Genomic DNA, 16683 nt, shown 5'->3' with positions numbered 1-16683 from the left:
TGTATAACATGCATTTTTTTACCCCATAATTAGTCCTAAAATCAAGATGCATCTTATACACCAAGTACCGAGAGCTGTTTTTTAATTTTGGAGTTTTCATTAACACTATTAACAGATATAAGGTAAGCGACATGACATGGACCCATAAAGGGAGCGTAAGCTGGTTACGTATCTTCTGTACATGTTACCATAGTGTGAAATAGTGACTGCTATTTGCATGTTTTGATTTTTGTTCTGTTAACAATGTCAGTACTGTAAGCAGTAATTATTATATTTAGGTGTTTTGCATTGTAACTTTATTTTGAAGAAAGTGGAAACTTATTTTTTATTCGCAGATAATGGCTGAGTTAAATAAGAACAAAAAGATTTCTTATACTGTGGGCTATAAGTTGCTTGTAGTAGCTTACGCGGAGATACATGGCAATAGAGCAGCATCATGTCATTTTGGGCCCCCACCAACCAAAAAAATTATTAAAAAAGAATAAAATGAAAATTACCGTATTTTCCAGTGTATAAGATGCACTTGTTTTTTTACCCCATAATTAGTCCTAAAATCAAGATGCATCTTATACACCAAGCACCGAGAGCTGTTTTTTTAATTTTGGAGTTTTCATTAACACTATTAACAGGTATAAGGTGAGCGACATGACATGGACCCGTAAAGGGAGCATAAGCAGGTTACGTATCTTCTGTACATGTTACCATAGTGTGAAATAGTGACTGCTATTTGCATGTTTTGATTTTTGTTCTGTTAACAATGTCAGTACTGTAAGCAGTAATTATTATATTTAGGTGTTTTGCATTGTAACTTTATTTTGAAGAAAGTGGAAACTTATTTTTTATTCACAGATAATGGCTGAGTTAAATAAGAACAAGAAGATTTCTTATACTGTGGGCTATAAGTTGCTTGTAGTAGCTTACGCGGAGATACATGGCAGTAGAGCAGCATCATATCCCCCACCAACCAAAAAAATTATTAGAATTTTGTGTCAACAAAAAGATTTTAATTTCAATAAACAAGGCGAAAAGATGTCTACGAGGCAAAAAGGCACAGTGGCCAACAGTAGAAGCAGTTATTTTGGATTGGGTTTTAAACCACCGTAAAAATGGAATAGCAATACCTACTAAGATGATACAAATAGAAGCCCAGAAATTTGCCTTAACTCACGGTATCTTTGACTTCAAAGATGGACCATCTTGGTGCTACTGTTTTATGAAGAGAAATGGGCTTTCCATGAGTACTTGAACAAAGTTGGCTCAAAAAATGGCCCCTGAATATGAAGAAAAAATTATTTCTTTTTACAAATACGTCATCAAGTGCAGACAAGAAAATTATCGAAATAGGACAGATTGCTAATATGGACGGAATACCAATAACCTTTGATGTTCCATCAAATAGAATGGTGAACTGTAAAGGTGAAAAGTCAATTTGCATAAAAACTAGTGGGTATAAAAAAACTAGATTCACAGTTGTGTTGTCGTGTTGCACCAACTCAACAAAACTGCCACCCTTTCTAATATTTAAAAGAAAAACACCTATAAAAGAAAAACTACCACTGGGAATAATTCTACCCGTTCATGAAAATGGATGGATGGACGAAGATGGAATGAAGAAATGGATAGAAAAGGTGTGGAACAGAAAATGGAGCATTGATGAAAAAAACAATTCACTTTTGGTGTTGGGTCACTTAAAATCTCACATCACAGATTTAATTTTAAAAAAAATTTAAAGAAGCGAACACAGAATTGGCTGTAATTCTGGGAGGCCTGATGTCTCAGCTTTAACCACTTAATGTATCTCTCAACAAACCCTTTAAAACATACATGAGAGAAGTGTGGAACCATTGGATGATAAATGCAGAAAGCCATGAATATACACCCTTGGGAGCACTGGAACAGACAAGTTTTGCCTAGATGTGTCAGTGGGTTAAGGATTCCTGGGACAAAGTAAAGAAGGGAATAGTATAGAACTCTTTTAAAAGTGTGGAATCAGCAATTTGTTAGACGGGACTGAAGACACTTTTTTTGTATGAACATTCTGAAGATGAAGAACAGAATGACAATGAAATTAATTTTGGTAGTGAGAATGAAAGTGAAGGTGACCATTCTCAATTTTAATTGATAATGGTTCTTGGATTCAATTTTATATTATTAAAATTCTTATAGTTATAATTCTTGTAATTCTTAAATGTTTAAATATAGTTATATGAAAACGAAATTACGATTTTTTTATTTCCACATTTTATTATTAAAAATTTGGGGTGCACCTTGTACAACAATGCATCTTATACACCAGAAAATACAATGGATGAAGGTGGAATGAAGAAATGGATAGAAAAGGTGTGGAACCGAAGAAATGGAGCATTGATGGAAAAAAAAATTCACTTTTAGTGTTGGATCACTTAAAATCTCACATCACAGATTTAATTTTTAAAAAAATTTAAAGAAGCAAACACAGAATTGGCTGTAATTCTGGGAGGCCTGATGTCTCAGCTTGTAAATAAATTGTGATTTATTTATTTCCATGTTTTATTATTAAAAATTTGGGGTGCATCTTGTACAACGATACGTTTTATACACCAGAAAATATGATAACTAACAAACTTTATTAGAATTGGAGTAATTATAATGAATAATGAAAATTACAACTCACTTTGTAATTATAATGAATAATGAAAAACATATAAAGAGACAGAAGAACACTAGAAAAATAGTCTTTGTGCTGTCTTAATCAGAGTTCACTAAATTGTAAATTATACATAGTGTGATCAGACAATGATTTACAAAATTAAACTTTATTATACCACGTTAAAGGAATAGTTGCAAACTGCAACAAGTAATGCCAAAGTTATGTCAACTGCCTCTTTCACTTAAGAAAAAATTAAAATCAAACTGCCAAATAAAATTAAAAAATGCAGAATAGATAAGCTGAGGCCTACACTTTACTTGCATAGTGGTATCCATGGTTCTTTTGCTGCTAGCAGACCATGACAGAAATGCAAGTGTTTTGGGAATTTCCACAGGTCAGATATCTCCTTGAAGAAGTGGTAACTGTGATTCTTCTAAACTTTCTTGTGTTTGCCTATTAGGTTTGGTGTGGTGTGAATTTCCTTGGTTATTTCTGGCAGCAGTTTCACCATTCTTTAAGCAAAAGACTGTGCCTTTGTGTTTGTCTGGGTGAATATAGGCCCCGATTATCTAATTTGTATATTTAAAATTTTTTCAATTTAATTATTTATTTTATTTGGTAGTTTGATTTTAATTTTTGCTTAAATGAAGGTAGCAGTTGACACCACTTCCTTACTTGTTGCATTCCTTTAATGTGATATTATGGTATTGAATTTTGTAAATTATAATTTATTATATTTAATGTTTTGTTCTGCACTTGGTTGTTATTGTTATTTGTTATTTGGTTTTTAGGAGCATTAGCAACTAAGGCCATATTGCTTCGGGATATGCGGTGGTCATTTCCTGACCTTTCCGCATCCTCCGTATTTGGTGGTGACAGGCTCGAACCCCGGTCTAATCAAGAAGCGTGTGCTACGCACTGCTGCTCCTTCCCACCTGGCTACGGAGGCGGCCTCTGCACTTGGTAGTTGCCACCCTAAGACTACTATGAAAGAAGAAAGAATTTACCAATTCTTTCTTCTTTCATAGTAGTCTTACATAGGTTTATACACTGAAATTGATAGAAATGATACTGCAAAACATCTGTTATTTAGCATTATTTATCTTCAGTGATGGTGAAAGTGAATAGAAACTTATTTGCAAAAAAAATTTTAAATTTGAAAATGATGCAATGCCAAAGCTCCTGAGAGTTTCTATAGGAGTTTTCAGAACCTTCCCAGTTCAGAGCCTTTACATCGAAGTTCACGAACCTCCCTTACATCTTTGGAGGAAAACATTACTTTTGATGTATGCTGCAAAAATTCACAGTCTTCACTCTCACCCTAGTTGGAGATGTCTGTACAATACCAAATGGGAGTCATTTTACAACAGTAAACCAAATGAAAACCGACCTGCTCCACTTAAACTTAAAGAACTGACTCAAACATGGAATATAGAAATCAGCATGAAACTCACACTCTTCTAATTCAGAGGCCTGTAAAATCTATATAGATGAATCAAAAACTGAGACCCAAGTAGGTGCTGCTTGGCAGTCTTCTCTTCATTCACCATTTCTGTTTCATTACCATTAGAATGCAGTATTTTTTACTGCTGAGCTTTATGCTATAAACGTAGCTCTTGATTGGATTACTGAACTTTAATTACGCCTGCTTTAATATACAATGACCCACTCAGTGCTGTCGCTGCTATAATTAGTAGTAACAATTCCTCTCACCCTATAATAAAACAAATACACTCCAAGTTAGTTGCTTGTAATGAGTCGAACAAACTGTGACATTCTGCTGGATCTCAGGACATTCTGGAATAGCTGGCAATGAAAGAGCAGATCTTGCAGCCAAACAACCAGAAACTACTATTTCGCAGACTTTTCAAGTTCCATATATGGTTTACAAACACATTATCCATAAAGCATGTTATAATAGCTGGTCACTAATCTGGAAAGGTTATCCAGGAAACAAACCTCTACCAAATAAAACCAGAACCAAAGCTGTGGCTCTCCAGCTTCCAAAAAAACAGGCGAGAAGAAATAATTTTAGGAAGCTAAGAATTGGGCATACTCACCTGTATCTGTTAATGAATGACATGACAGCACTCCCCAATGCTCATCATGTCATGTAAAACTGATTGTTCGTCATTTATTGGTAGATATCCATTCAAAACACCATTCAAAACACCAATAAATGGATATTCTAAATATCCATTCAAACACCTTTAAATCATTTGCTAATGCACAATTGTCATTATCATTAATGCAGATTCTTGGAGATGATTCTAATAAAACAGAAATCTTTACCTTCCTAAATTTTATAGGTATATCATCATAAAATATAACACCTATTACAATTAAAATATAACACCAAATACTAACCTATTACAAGTTAGTATTTGGTAACTAACCATTTGAAAGAGTGTATGGCCCTGGCAGCCTATGTGTCGCAAAACTCCATCATAACTAAAACAACACATTTTTCCCTTTTGAATTTAAATGTATTGTGTCAGGTGTCAAATTATAAAAAAGTCCTGTATTGTAGATGTCTTCATCATTAAAATCTTTCTCCTGATTTCTGCCCAAACACGGTCAATATATTCATTTGCCATTATTGGATCTACAGATCGAGATTCTCCACTAATTTTTGCATAAATGATGTTATGTTGGTTTTTAAATCTATCCAGCCAGCTGTTGTTACATACAAAATCGTAGTGTCCAAATTGTTTAGCAAATTTTTCCGCTTGAGCTTTCAAGATTGGACTGTCTATTGAAAATCCAGCACTTCTTTGTGTAGTGAACCATTGAAGCAATGCTTCATTGACGTTTGTAACCTCGCACTTTCTAAATTTTCTTTCCAGTTATGTTCTTTTCCAGCGCTGATATGGAAACATGTTTATCCTTCCACAATGTCGATACTGTTGACGAGGACAAAGAAAACATTTTACTCACTCCAACATTTTTTGCACCACATTCTAACCCACGAATAATAACAACTTTTTTGTGATTCTAGAGACTTTCTTTTGTTAGTAGACGTTTCCGAAGGAGGGGTTTGTTTCTAACTGATTTTACTTTAAAATGACAGTAAAGTGATATGCATACAAACAGTTATCATTTCCAAAATTCTTAGAAGTCCGAAATAAATTTATGGTTCAGCGAATACAAGACAATCTGTAAATGGAGTAATGTGACCATAGGAATTACAAGCACTACAGCAGTGCACTATTGTATAGCCCCCCATCCCTGAAAGGACAAAGTTAGGTCATAAACTGGCCCCTAATCCAATGTTGATGGTCATAAAAGCTGAGTCATCCCTTTCATTTTTGTCTATTCCAAGAATACCTGAGCAATTAAAAATGTTGCATGTTTGTGTATTTACCAAAATTTGTACTGTATATCCATGCGGTATACTCATAACAGTGAGCGATTGTATGGGAATACGCATAAATTAAGATCATTATGGCTTTTTGCTCATTACAGCCACAATCTCATTATTTCTCATTATAACCAAGTTCAACTGTATTTATTATGTGTTGGCAGCCCCAACCAAACTATGGCAACTCCAATTGTGTAATACCTGATGATACTGTACAGATCAAGGTCAGTCAATGAATCATAGTGTTAATGTGTTGTAGTGTAATGTAAAGTTGCATCATTTGTGTTGAGTGACTGGCCACAGCCCAGATGGCAGCAGAAACTGCCACCACCTGGTTACCATCCCTGGCATGCAGAGCCAGGCCAGTGTCTACTGTTCTAGCATTCCTTAAACATTGTCTGTATTGGATTCTTTCCCTGTGTTGGAAGAGAGGGACAAAGGATAAATATCCCATAAGCCTGTAATTGTTAAGTTTTTTGAATATTTGTTGTAATTGTGTGTTGATGTGATTTAGTTAGGAAAGAGTCGCACACATTGCAGAATTTTTTGGGATGATTTTTTACTTTTTGCAGCATGACAAATATATGTAATTCACTGGATTCTGAAACAATATATATTAAATAATGAAATAACAAGGATATAGATATATTTAAAACTATATAACTATGAATGTATAAACAATAATAATAAATAAATAATTATAGTCATGTAGGTTGGCTGAATATTTATATGAGTGGTATTATCTATTTAATTGTGTTTGTGTGATTGGTCTCATCACAATAAATAGATCTGTTAGAGGAAAACTGAAAATGAATTTTGAAATGACATCCCAAGGATCTATCTAGTCCACATCCCCCCCCATTCCCCCCAAAATACATTCGCCCTGTGTAAATCAACTGGTAAATAAGATTCATTGCAAATGCTAGTGTTATTAATTAGCAGAAACCTGAATTCATGCATGATTGAATGCATCTTTGGGATTGACCTAATATAGTCTTTTTCAGGAAATATTTACCTTGTTTTTTTTTTTTTTTCCCCTTTCAGCTAACAACTCCGACCATTTTATCACATTACATTTCCTTGAGATGGAAACAGAATGTTCCTATGATCATGTGTTTGTTTATGATGGAGATTCCTATCTCAGTCCCCTGTTAGGGAGTTTCAGTGGCAATACTTTACCCCCTTCCATTACATCTCGAGCTGGATCGGTAAGTATTTTAAATATGTATTTTATTGTTTTGCATTATAACAGGTTTGCTTTACATTTTTTGAATTTTAAAGTGATTAGATTCAGTTTCTGATTTCCAATGACGTTCCCTGTGACTAATTGGCACCATTTGGAAAATATTATGATCTCAGAATATTGTGAATTTTTAGAATGTGTTTCTGGAATGGTGATTAACAAGAACTGTAAATCGTCACTTACTTGTGACCACTGTCTTTCTGACCAGAAAGAGATATGCTTGCATTCCAGCTCATTATCTGCACAAGCTCTCCTGAAATGGTCATGGCAGCACTCAAGGATTCCCTCATATCAGCCCTGTGGTCTCTGTGATGTTTAGCAATTCTGCTTAGCTAGATATGTATATTGTGTTAGATATTGCGTATAGTATTGTGTTATTTGTCTAGCCTCTTGATCACCAGGGAGCAGAGCACATTTAGAAGGCTGATTCCTGGTTCTCATCCCTGGCATGGGAAGCTGGTCCATCTACAACTCGAGACTCTTATGGGCAGCCTTCAGTACTACAAAAGTGAGAAGGCTTTCCTTTGAAAGGAGCTTCTTTAAATGGTCAGTGATGACATATTTGCTGACCACTACTATGGCTGCATTAGTGCGAATGTCAATGGTGTAACTAAGGTAGGGCAAATGTAGCTTTGGCCACCGGCTCCGAGTAGTGTTAAAGAAAAGACCCAGAATAACCAAATTTGACATTATTTTAAAAATGTACTCTGATTTTTATTATATAAATCTATTATAAAAGTCTGTAGCTTTTTTATAAAATTTATGGGCTTTTGAATAATAATTTAATTATTATTTTATATTAATATTAATTTAATGTAATTAAATTGTATTTAATATTAATTTAATGTAATTAAATTGATATTAAATTTCTTTCCATTTCTTTCTGTTCCAGATCAGCTCACTCCAGTTATCAATATCTACCGTATTTCCCCATGTATAAGACGCACTTTTTTTCGAAAAATTTGGGGGTCTAAAAACTGGGTGCGTCTTATACAGTGGTTGTAGATTTTTTTTTTTTTTACTTGCATTTTTCGCACTTGTTGTCTTTGTGCTCATTGTTTCGCACTTGTTACCGGTATATTAGGTTACGTTTTGCCACGTTCTACCCAGAAATGGCTCAGAAAAATTTTTTGTACAGTACTGAATTCAAGTTAAAAGTGATCCAGTTTGCAAAAGTGAATGGAAATCGTGCTGCTGAATGTAAGTTTGGTCCTCCTTCAACTGAGAAAACAATCGGAGACTGGCTACGGGAAAAAGAAACCCTACTGAAAACGCCATGGCAGAAGAAGGCCATGAGAGGCAAGTTAGCAAAATGGCCTGATTTAGAGAGGGAATTGAAGATATGGATTGAAGAGCAAAGGGTAATTGGAATTCCTGTGTCCACAAAGATGGTTCAGCATGAGGCAAGAAGAATTGCTAATGAAAAAGAAGTTACTGATTTCAAAGGAGGACACAATTGGTGCTTCAGGTTCATGAAACGGAATGGACTAAGCATACGTACACACACCAGACTTGCCCAAAAGATGCCTGAAAGCTATGAGCAGAAGGTCTTTGAATTTCATCGATTTGTCATTCAATGTCAGAAGACACATCAGTTTGAGTTGGGACAGGTTGCAAATATGGACGAAGTCCCCCTTCAATTTGATGTCCAAAGTAACAGAACTGTTGATAAGAAGGGGGTGAAAACTGTAACTGTGAAGACAAGTGGACATGAAAAGAGCCATTATACAGTTGTTCTAGCTTGTTGTGCCGACGGAACCAAGCTGCCTCCTATGCTGATTTTCAAACGCAAAACAATGCCAAAAGAAGACATTCGTTGAGGAGTGATTGTCCACATTCATGACAAGGGTTGGATGGATCAGAATGGGATGAAGATCTGGTTTGAGAAAGTTTGGAGCAGGAGACCAGGTGGGCTCTTACGCAAACCTGCCCTATTGGTTCTTGATCAGTTCAGGGCACACATAACAAAAAACACAAAGTAGATTGCTGCAAAGCAAAAAACAAAACTTGCCGTCATACCTGGAGGCTTGACATCCCAGCTCCAACCACTTGATGTCAGCATTAACAAACCCTTCAAAGCTGCCATGAGAGACGAATGGAACCAATGGATGAAGTCTTCTGGGGACAATTTGACACCAGCAGGAAGAGTGAAGAAACCAACTATAGGAGAAGTTTGTACCTGGGTGAAAAGATCCTGGGATAATATCAAGATTGAGATCGTTGTCAAGTCATTTAAGAAGTGTGGCATTTCAAATGCCATAGATGGAACTGAGGATGAGGCAATATATGAAGACAGTGATGACACCAGCAGCAAGAGTGAAGAAACCAACTATAGGAGAAGTTTGTACCTGGGTGAAAAGATCCTGGGATAATATCAAGATTGAGATCGTTGTCAAGTCATTTAAGAAGTGTGGCATTTCAAATGCCATAGATGGAACTGAGGATGAGGCAATATATGAAGACAGTGATTCGTCAGACACAGATCAGGACAAGCTAATGGATGGGAGTTTTGACAGTTATGAGGAGTTGTATGAATTTTATGATGAATAAAACTTGAGTTCAATAACTTTATGTAATACATTTTTTTTCAAATTTCAGGCCCCAAAATTAAGGTGCATCTTATACATGGGGAAATACGGTAACTTCTCAGGGAGTTAGTCACTAAATCTTTCCATCCCTTTTGTGGATGGCCTTTTGGTATAGTTCCTTTAGGTTGCAGTGCATATTTCTTATCAGCTTCTCTCTCTCCATTCAATATGTCCTAGTTAGCTCTCATTTCTCTATTCAGAGTTGATGAGTTGAATATGCTGTTTTTTTTTTTTTCCTTTGTTGTTGTCTACTCTGAAATTCACTTGCCTCTATTGATGATTCGTCCATAAACTTTTCATAGGATTTTAATTTCTGTTTAATTTCAAATAAATATTTTATCATATCTGTTTTTGTTGTTCCCCTGGTTTACAATCTATAAATCACTGCTGGTCTGGTGATGGTCTTTTGCTTTGTATGATACAGGTCCAGTACTAGGGCTGCACAAGTGAGGCATTGGCCACAGGAATACCGCCTAAAATAGGTACTGCTAGATGCCCTACTGCATATGCATATATATATATATATATATATATATATATATACCCATGTTACAATACAATATGAATTAGGCACTATGATAAGGTTTTGCCTCAGGCACCACAAATTCTAGTGCCGTTTCCAGTATGATAAATTCTCGATGTGAGTTTTTTTTGCAAAGCATCAACAGTTCTCTTTCCCCTCATGGATTCTGGTTGAATTTTTTCCTGCATATCATTCTTATTTGTCCCAGTTGTGACAAGCAGTTTTGGCCAGATAATTGTAATATGTCATTTGTAATGTGATGGCCTCGAGTGCCAAGCAATATTAGTGACCACAGCTCTCTTTCATAGTGATTATCTGGTATGCTTAACTGTAATACATTTCTCCTGAGTTTCTCAAGTCCATTAACTCTTGAGTATTAGAATTAAATACATACATCTATTCAAATACCATAACCTAGAAAGGAAAGCCACCTTTCTTTAATCCCTTTTTTTATTTTTAGTTTATACAAACCCTCTCTTCTTCACTTAGGTCACTAGGTGGCACTGCTCTTGCTTCCACGTGGTGGGGTGTACCTTTAAGAAAAAGACAATCTCTTCGGGCCAAAAAGAGCACATCACGAGTAATTCAAACTCTGATTTATTTGGGCTGCCAGACACACCCCAGACATCTATAAAGAAAGTTAGTTCCACCACAGGAACTGCCAAACACCAAAAAACTGAGCCAGAGACCTACCCAGTTCCAGCTTTCTTGGTCATCTACCCAATTGGTGAAAATGCATTTGGCAAACTCGCACTGTTTAGAGTTCAAAAGGAATTAGAAAGTAAAGCTGGATCTCCCAAGTCTGTTAAAAAGATGCAGGTCAGGAGACATTCTTGCCGTGACCTCTAATTCTAAACATTCAGAGCGACTGTTGAGCATTAATCTCTTTGCAGGAATACCAGTAACTGTGACATCCCACAGATCACTGAACACCTCTAAAGGAGTGATGTCAGACTGGGATTTATTAGATGTATCTGAAGAGGAGATGCTAGAAGAACTTAAAGAACAAGGAGTTATTCAAGTCAAGAGAATCTCACCACAAAAGATGACATTCTAACCCCTACATGCAATCTTATCTTGACCTTTAACACACTGTATTGTCCATCATCCCTTAAGGTTGGATATCTGGTGTGCAATGTCAGACCATATATGCTAAACCTGGTACAGTGTTTCCGATGTCAGAAGTATGGACATTCCCAGACAGCTTTCTGGGGAACCCCTACTTGTGCAAAGTGCGGGTCAGTAGAACACAACTGTGAAGCCTGTACTGCACCTCAACCAATGTGCCTAAACTGCAGAAAAAGATAAGCCTGCTTACACTAGAACATGTGAGTGCTGGAAAAGTGAGAAACATTCAGAAATATAAAACCAATCATAATGTTTCAGAAAAGGAGATTGACAGCTTAAGGCGATACATGACTATATCAGGTGGGGAGATAGCTCAAGAGAGAGCATGAATACATTAAAATTATGGTACACCTTTAAAGCTCTAGTCACAGGAGCCTTGAATGTGTACATACCATTAAGAAAATACAGCATGAGGATTCCAAGATGGATGAGCAATGAACTAGCCAGTTTAATAGAGCAGAAAAGATGGCATGGAAAAGATACAGAGCAATGAAAAGTATCAAAGCCTATAACAGCTACAAGTTGATCTGTAATAGTGCCACAGAAAAGGTTATGCTGGCTAAACAGATTGAGAAAATGCTGCCTTATAGAGCAAAGAGCAGTGACAAGGAGTTTTTCAATTATGTGAATACAAAGATGAGGCAAGTGAATCAGATTGGATCCTTGCATAATGGGTATGGAAAAGTCTTAGGTAACCCAGCTGATTTTACTAATGAATTGAACAGATACTTTGTATTGATCTTTCCAGACAAAAGACCCTTCATAGTGAGGAGACACTGTGAATGAGGTCAAGCAGTATGAATTTGCAACATCGTAATTGCAGCTGGGTGTTTATTAGAAAATTGTTTGATCCTAAAGGCAAGTAGAGCTCTTAGAGTTGATGGCGCATACCCAGTAATTTTAAAGGAGTCGGTTGAAGAGAGGATGCATTGATCCATTAGGGCTAATTATGAGGGCATCGTTGAAATCAGGATACATTAGCATTAGTAGAGGCATATGATGCAAGACATATGCCTCTACTTATATCAGCCAAAAAAAATTCTATTTCACACATCCATTCACTCTAAAAGTTTGTCCAGTTCTTCCTTGAATTTATTTATTTATTTAAGATTCCCTTGGATTGCAGAAGTGTGAGTGTATTGCTAACATATAAAGGTGGTTCTAAGGATTGAGCAGTAACTACCAACCAGAAAGTCTGACTCCAATGGTAATGAGACTGCAATACAGGATCATTTAGATGGTTTTTTTGAAGGAAAAATCCTGTTTAGCCATACCTGAAAAACTATTTTGACAGAGTTGCTCATGTGCTGGATGTAAGAAATAATTTCAATATTTTTTACTTGGATTTCAGCAATGCATTTGACAGTCATCCAGCATAAGAGGTTACTGTATAAGGTGGAACATGTTGGAATCACAGGGAAAATCCTTAGATCACAGATTGGTTGCGGGCGTTGGCAGAGGGTTGTGACTAATGATTATTCTTCATATTGGACTTATGTAAGAAGTGTTATTTTTGATTTTCTTAAATGGCATCAGTGAAGGAACGGAGGACTTGATGTCAAGATTATTAGAGTAGTTACTGATCTGAACCAAACAGAGCTTCTTTGGGATGATTTAGATAAATTTCTCAATATATGAGAAACAAATTATTATTTGTTTCTCATATATTTTTGTTTAGCATTTTGTAATTAAGATTAGCAAATTGTAATTAATAGAATACTAGTTTTAATTCAGGAAAAAAAGCCAAAAATTATATTTTTTATAATTAAAACAAAAAAGTTGTCTCACAGATACCTTTTAATGAAGTGCCTGTTTCCACTGATTCAGGCTTATATAAATAAAAATTTCAGCTTATGTTCTGCAATAACCATATATGACTGTATAATATACTATACTAATTTACATTCATTCCCCCCAAATTTTTGCAGTTGCTGATAATTATATATTTATTTTATTTGCAGTTTGCTCTATATAATTATGTTATTGCCTTTCAGATGCTGATCCTTTTGTATAGTGATACGAACTATGTGCGAAAAGGTTTCAAAGCAATGTACAGTGTAACTGAATGCCCATTGAATTGTAGTTCGAATGGTGATTGTATAAATCATAAATGTATCTGTGATCCTTTATGGACAGGTGAGGCATGCAATGTTGGTCTCTGTCCAAATGATTGCTGTGAGAATGAAGGAAAAGGCTACTGCCAAAGGATACCTGAACCCGCCCGTTGTATATGCAATCCAGGATACTCAGGAGAATCATGCAGTTTACCTGACACAAACAAGATTCTTGGTAACTCTTGGCATTTAGTGGCCCAAGATGGCACTGGTTTGGCTCCTAGAGCTGGCCATGCTGGTGTTTATATGGAAGCAACAGATAGATTTTATATATTTGGTGGCTTTACATTTGATGGCATCCTGGGGGATTTACTAGCCTATGATTTTAATAAAAGTCAGTGGATCAATATTACTCAGCACCATGGACCAGGACCCCGGTGGGGACATGCCATAGCTCGTTATGCAAATAACTTTGTTCTTTATGGAGGTGAAACCGAAAATGGTTCACTTTCTGACAGTTTGTGGTTATTTAATGTTGCCAAATCAGAGTGGCATCTAGAGGATGCCAATAGTATCATTCACCCACCAGCTCTTACTAAACACTCACTGACTCTTGTGGATGAACGGTGGCTGTACTTATTTGGTGGTAGCCTTCAAGATGATTCCTTCTCTTCAGCTATGCACAGGATCAACTTAAATAATGGTGCACAGTGGGAGTATGTGACACCTTTGGGAGGTAAAGAACTTGACAGGAGGATAGTAGGACATACAGCTGTTTATTATGCACCAGCAAAAACAATATTTGTATACGGTGGCATCACAGTGGACTATGCCCGCTTTAGTAGGCTTAGTCACCAGATCCATGCCTTTCATGTGGATAAACAGTATTGGACACAGGTTCATTATCCTGGAGAGATAGGAAAGTATATACCCTTGGAACGCACATTTCACAGTAGTGTTGTTATAGGAGATTACATGATGGTATATGGTGGATATACCCATCGGCATTCACATGAAGAAATATGTTATGACAATGACACATATTTATATCATCTTCGGTGTCACAAGTGGGTGAATTATCCAAAGCTCCGGGAAGAATTTCCAGGTATGTAAATTGTTTTTTTAACCATACATATGTTTTCAGTCATACATGTAAATCATTATTGTAGTTATTTGTTTTTTTAATTAATTAACTATTCTTGCACATGCATTCTTCCAGAAGACATGAAACTTTTATGGAATCAATTAGTAATGAAGATATATTAAAAAATAAACTTTATGAAATTTTGTGTTTTAATTCTTTATTCCATATTTGCAAAAAAGGCAGCAACTCGGAATATTAGCTGAAATTCCATCTCCTTAATTTTCTTCACTGAGACAATATGTGCTCTATGTTTCAGTCTCAGGACAATAATATGATACATGATTTCATTGCCCACATCGTCTTTTTTCTTTTTTTTTTTTGTATCAAAACCCCAAACATGAGAGGTATAAGAACCTATAGGATTTAGTATTGTGCATGGGTTGAAGGCAAAGAAGATGAAAGAAGATATTTGTTGATATTTGATTTGAATTTCTGTAGATTGTTCAGGAAATACATATGAAGGGAAGTTGTTCCATTGAATGGAGTTTGAAGGAATAAATCAGGAAGAAGAAAAGTTGGTTCTGTGAGTTTGAAGTTGGACAGTAAATAGATCTTTTAAATGCCAAGAGCAACTGCTTGGGTTTCATCAAATTTTTCCGTTGAATGTGCCCATAGATGGATAACATAAGCCAGTATATCACCAATGATTCAATACTGACAAAATGTGTACTGTGTGGTGTTCTTGTTCTTATTTGGTTTTTAGGAGCATTAGCAACTAAGGCCATATTGCTCCGAGGATATACGGTGGTCATTCTCTGACCTTTCTGCATCCTCCGTATTCAGTGGTCATGGGTTCGAACCCCGGTCTAATCAAGAAGTGTGTGTGCTACACACTGCTGCTCCTGCCCACCTGGCTACGGAGGCGCCGTGTACTGGTGATCATTGGTTAGATGGGTTTCTGGATAGTTCAGGATATGGTGGTTGATGGATTTCTCCATTACTTTAGAAACAGTAGAAGTAAGCACAATGTGATGTTAATTGGATGGGAGGGATTTGTCACCTTTTTTAGGAACTGGTTGGATATGAGTAAATTTCCAAGCAGAAGAGATGGTAGAATAAGAAAGTTTAAAAGGTGACACGGAACGGGATTACAGGTTTTGAGAACAAGTGGAGAAATACCAACAGGACCTGATGCTTTCTTGGCATCAAGACTGTTTACAATTCTTCTGACATCTTTTGACGGAAGACTAGAGGAGGCATTGAATGGAGTGTACTGGGAAAGGTAATAAGTGGTTTACTAAGATGATCAATACACGAATTAAAAGAAAAAGTAGAATGCCATCAGGTCAACTTTATCTTTAACTGAGGTGGGAATAGAACCATCTGGTTTTGACAGATGGTTCTAGAGGTAGGAGTAGATATAGGAAAAAGTTATGGCAGTAGCTTTGGCAAGAGACCAGGATACTCAGCTACCATTTGGACAAGAAGAAAGTTTACTACTCTTATCCTGTTCAAAATCTATTTTGGACTGATTAATAATTGCTTTACAGTTGTTGCAAGCTTTAGTATAGGTTTGGATGTAAGCCAATTGTGAAATGCAACATTCTTATTTTGAACAGCATTAGCACCTTTATTGGGAAACCAAGGTTTAGATAAAGGACGAAATTTTAAGGTGGAGTGTGGAATAAAGAATTTCATTCCTACCAGAATAATTTCGCTGACATGATCTGAGCAAACATTGAATCAGAAGATTTGGAACAGTATTTCGACCAAGGAAAAGAAATCTTACAGATCATTCTATTTTGCATTCTTGTAATGCCAAACAACACAAGGTTGGGACAAAGGCTCCATTGGAGAAGAGACCATCACCAAGTTGTGATCTGAGCTGCCTAGAGAACTGTTCACTTTGACTGTGTACTTGGAAGGATTGTACATGAGAAATAGATTGAGTGTTGGCTTTGTGGTAAAGATTGTCTTCTTTTCTGGCAGGTAAATGAACAGTCTTTGTGAGGTCATTAGTAATTGCAAAAGCCTTAGTATTGTGACCAGCTGGGTTTGTGTGACTACAAAACA

The 16683-nt window shown here is 36.1% G+C and overlaps 1 protein-coding gene across 1 annotated transcript in view; it reads left to right on the top strand.

Moving 5' to 3' along the window:
- Positions 1 to 16683, top strand: part of Megf8 (multiple EGF like domains 8) — a 619502-nt gene that overhangs the window by 25015 nt on the left and 577804 nt on the right. Inside the window, exons 2-3 of the mRNA XM_090390015.1 lie at positions 7035 to 7198; positions 13467 to 14631. Coding sequence (XP_090246141.1) covers positions 7035 to 7198; positions 13467 to 14631 — 1329 coding nt within the window. The remainder of the gene's footprint in view (positions 1 to 7034; positions 7199 to 13466; positions 14632 to 16683) is intronic.

Source organism: Mastigoproctus giganteus, chromosome 2 (assembly GCF_048544385.1).
Source record: "Mastigoproctus giganteus isolate SK-2022 chromosome 2, ASM4854438v1, whole genome shotgun sequence".
NCBI classification, from domain to species: domain Eukaryota; kingdom Metazoa; phylum Arthropoda; class Arachnida; order Uropygi; family Thelyphonidae; genus Mastigoproctus; species Mastigoproctus giganteus.
This window is presented reverse-complemented; position numbering and strand designations above follow the sequence as displayed.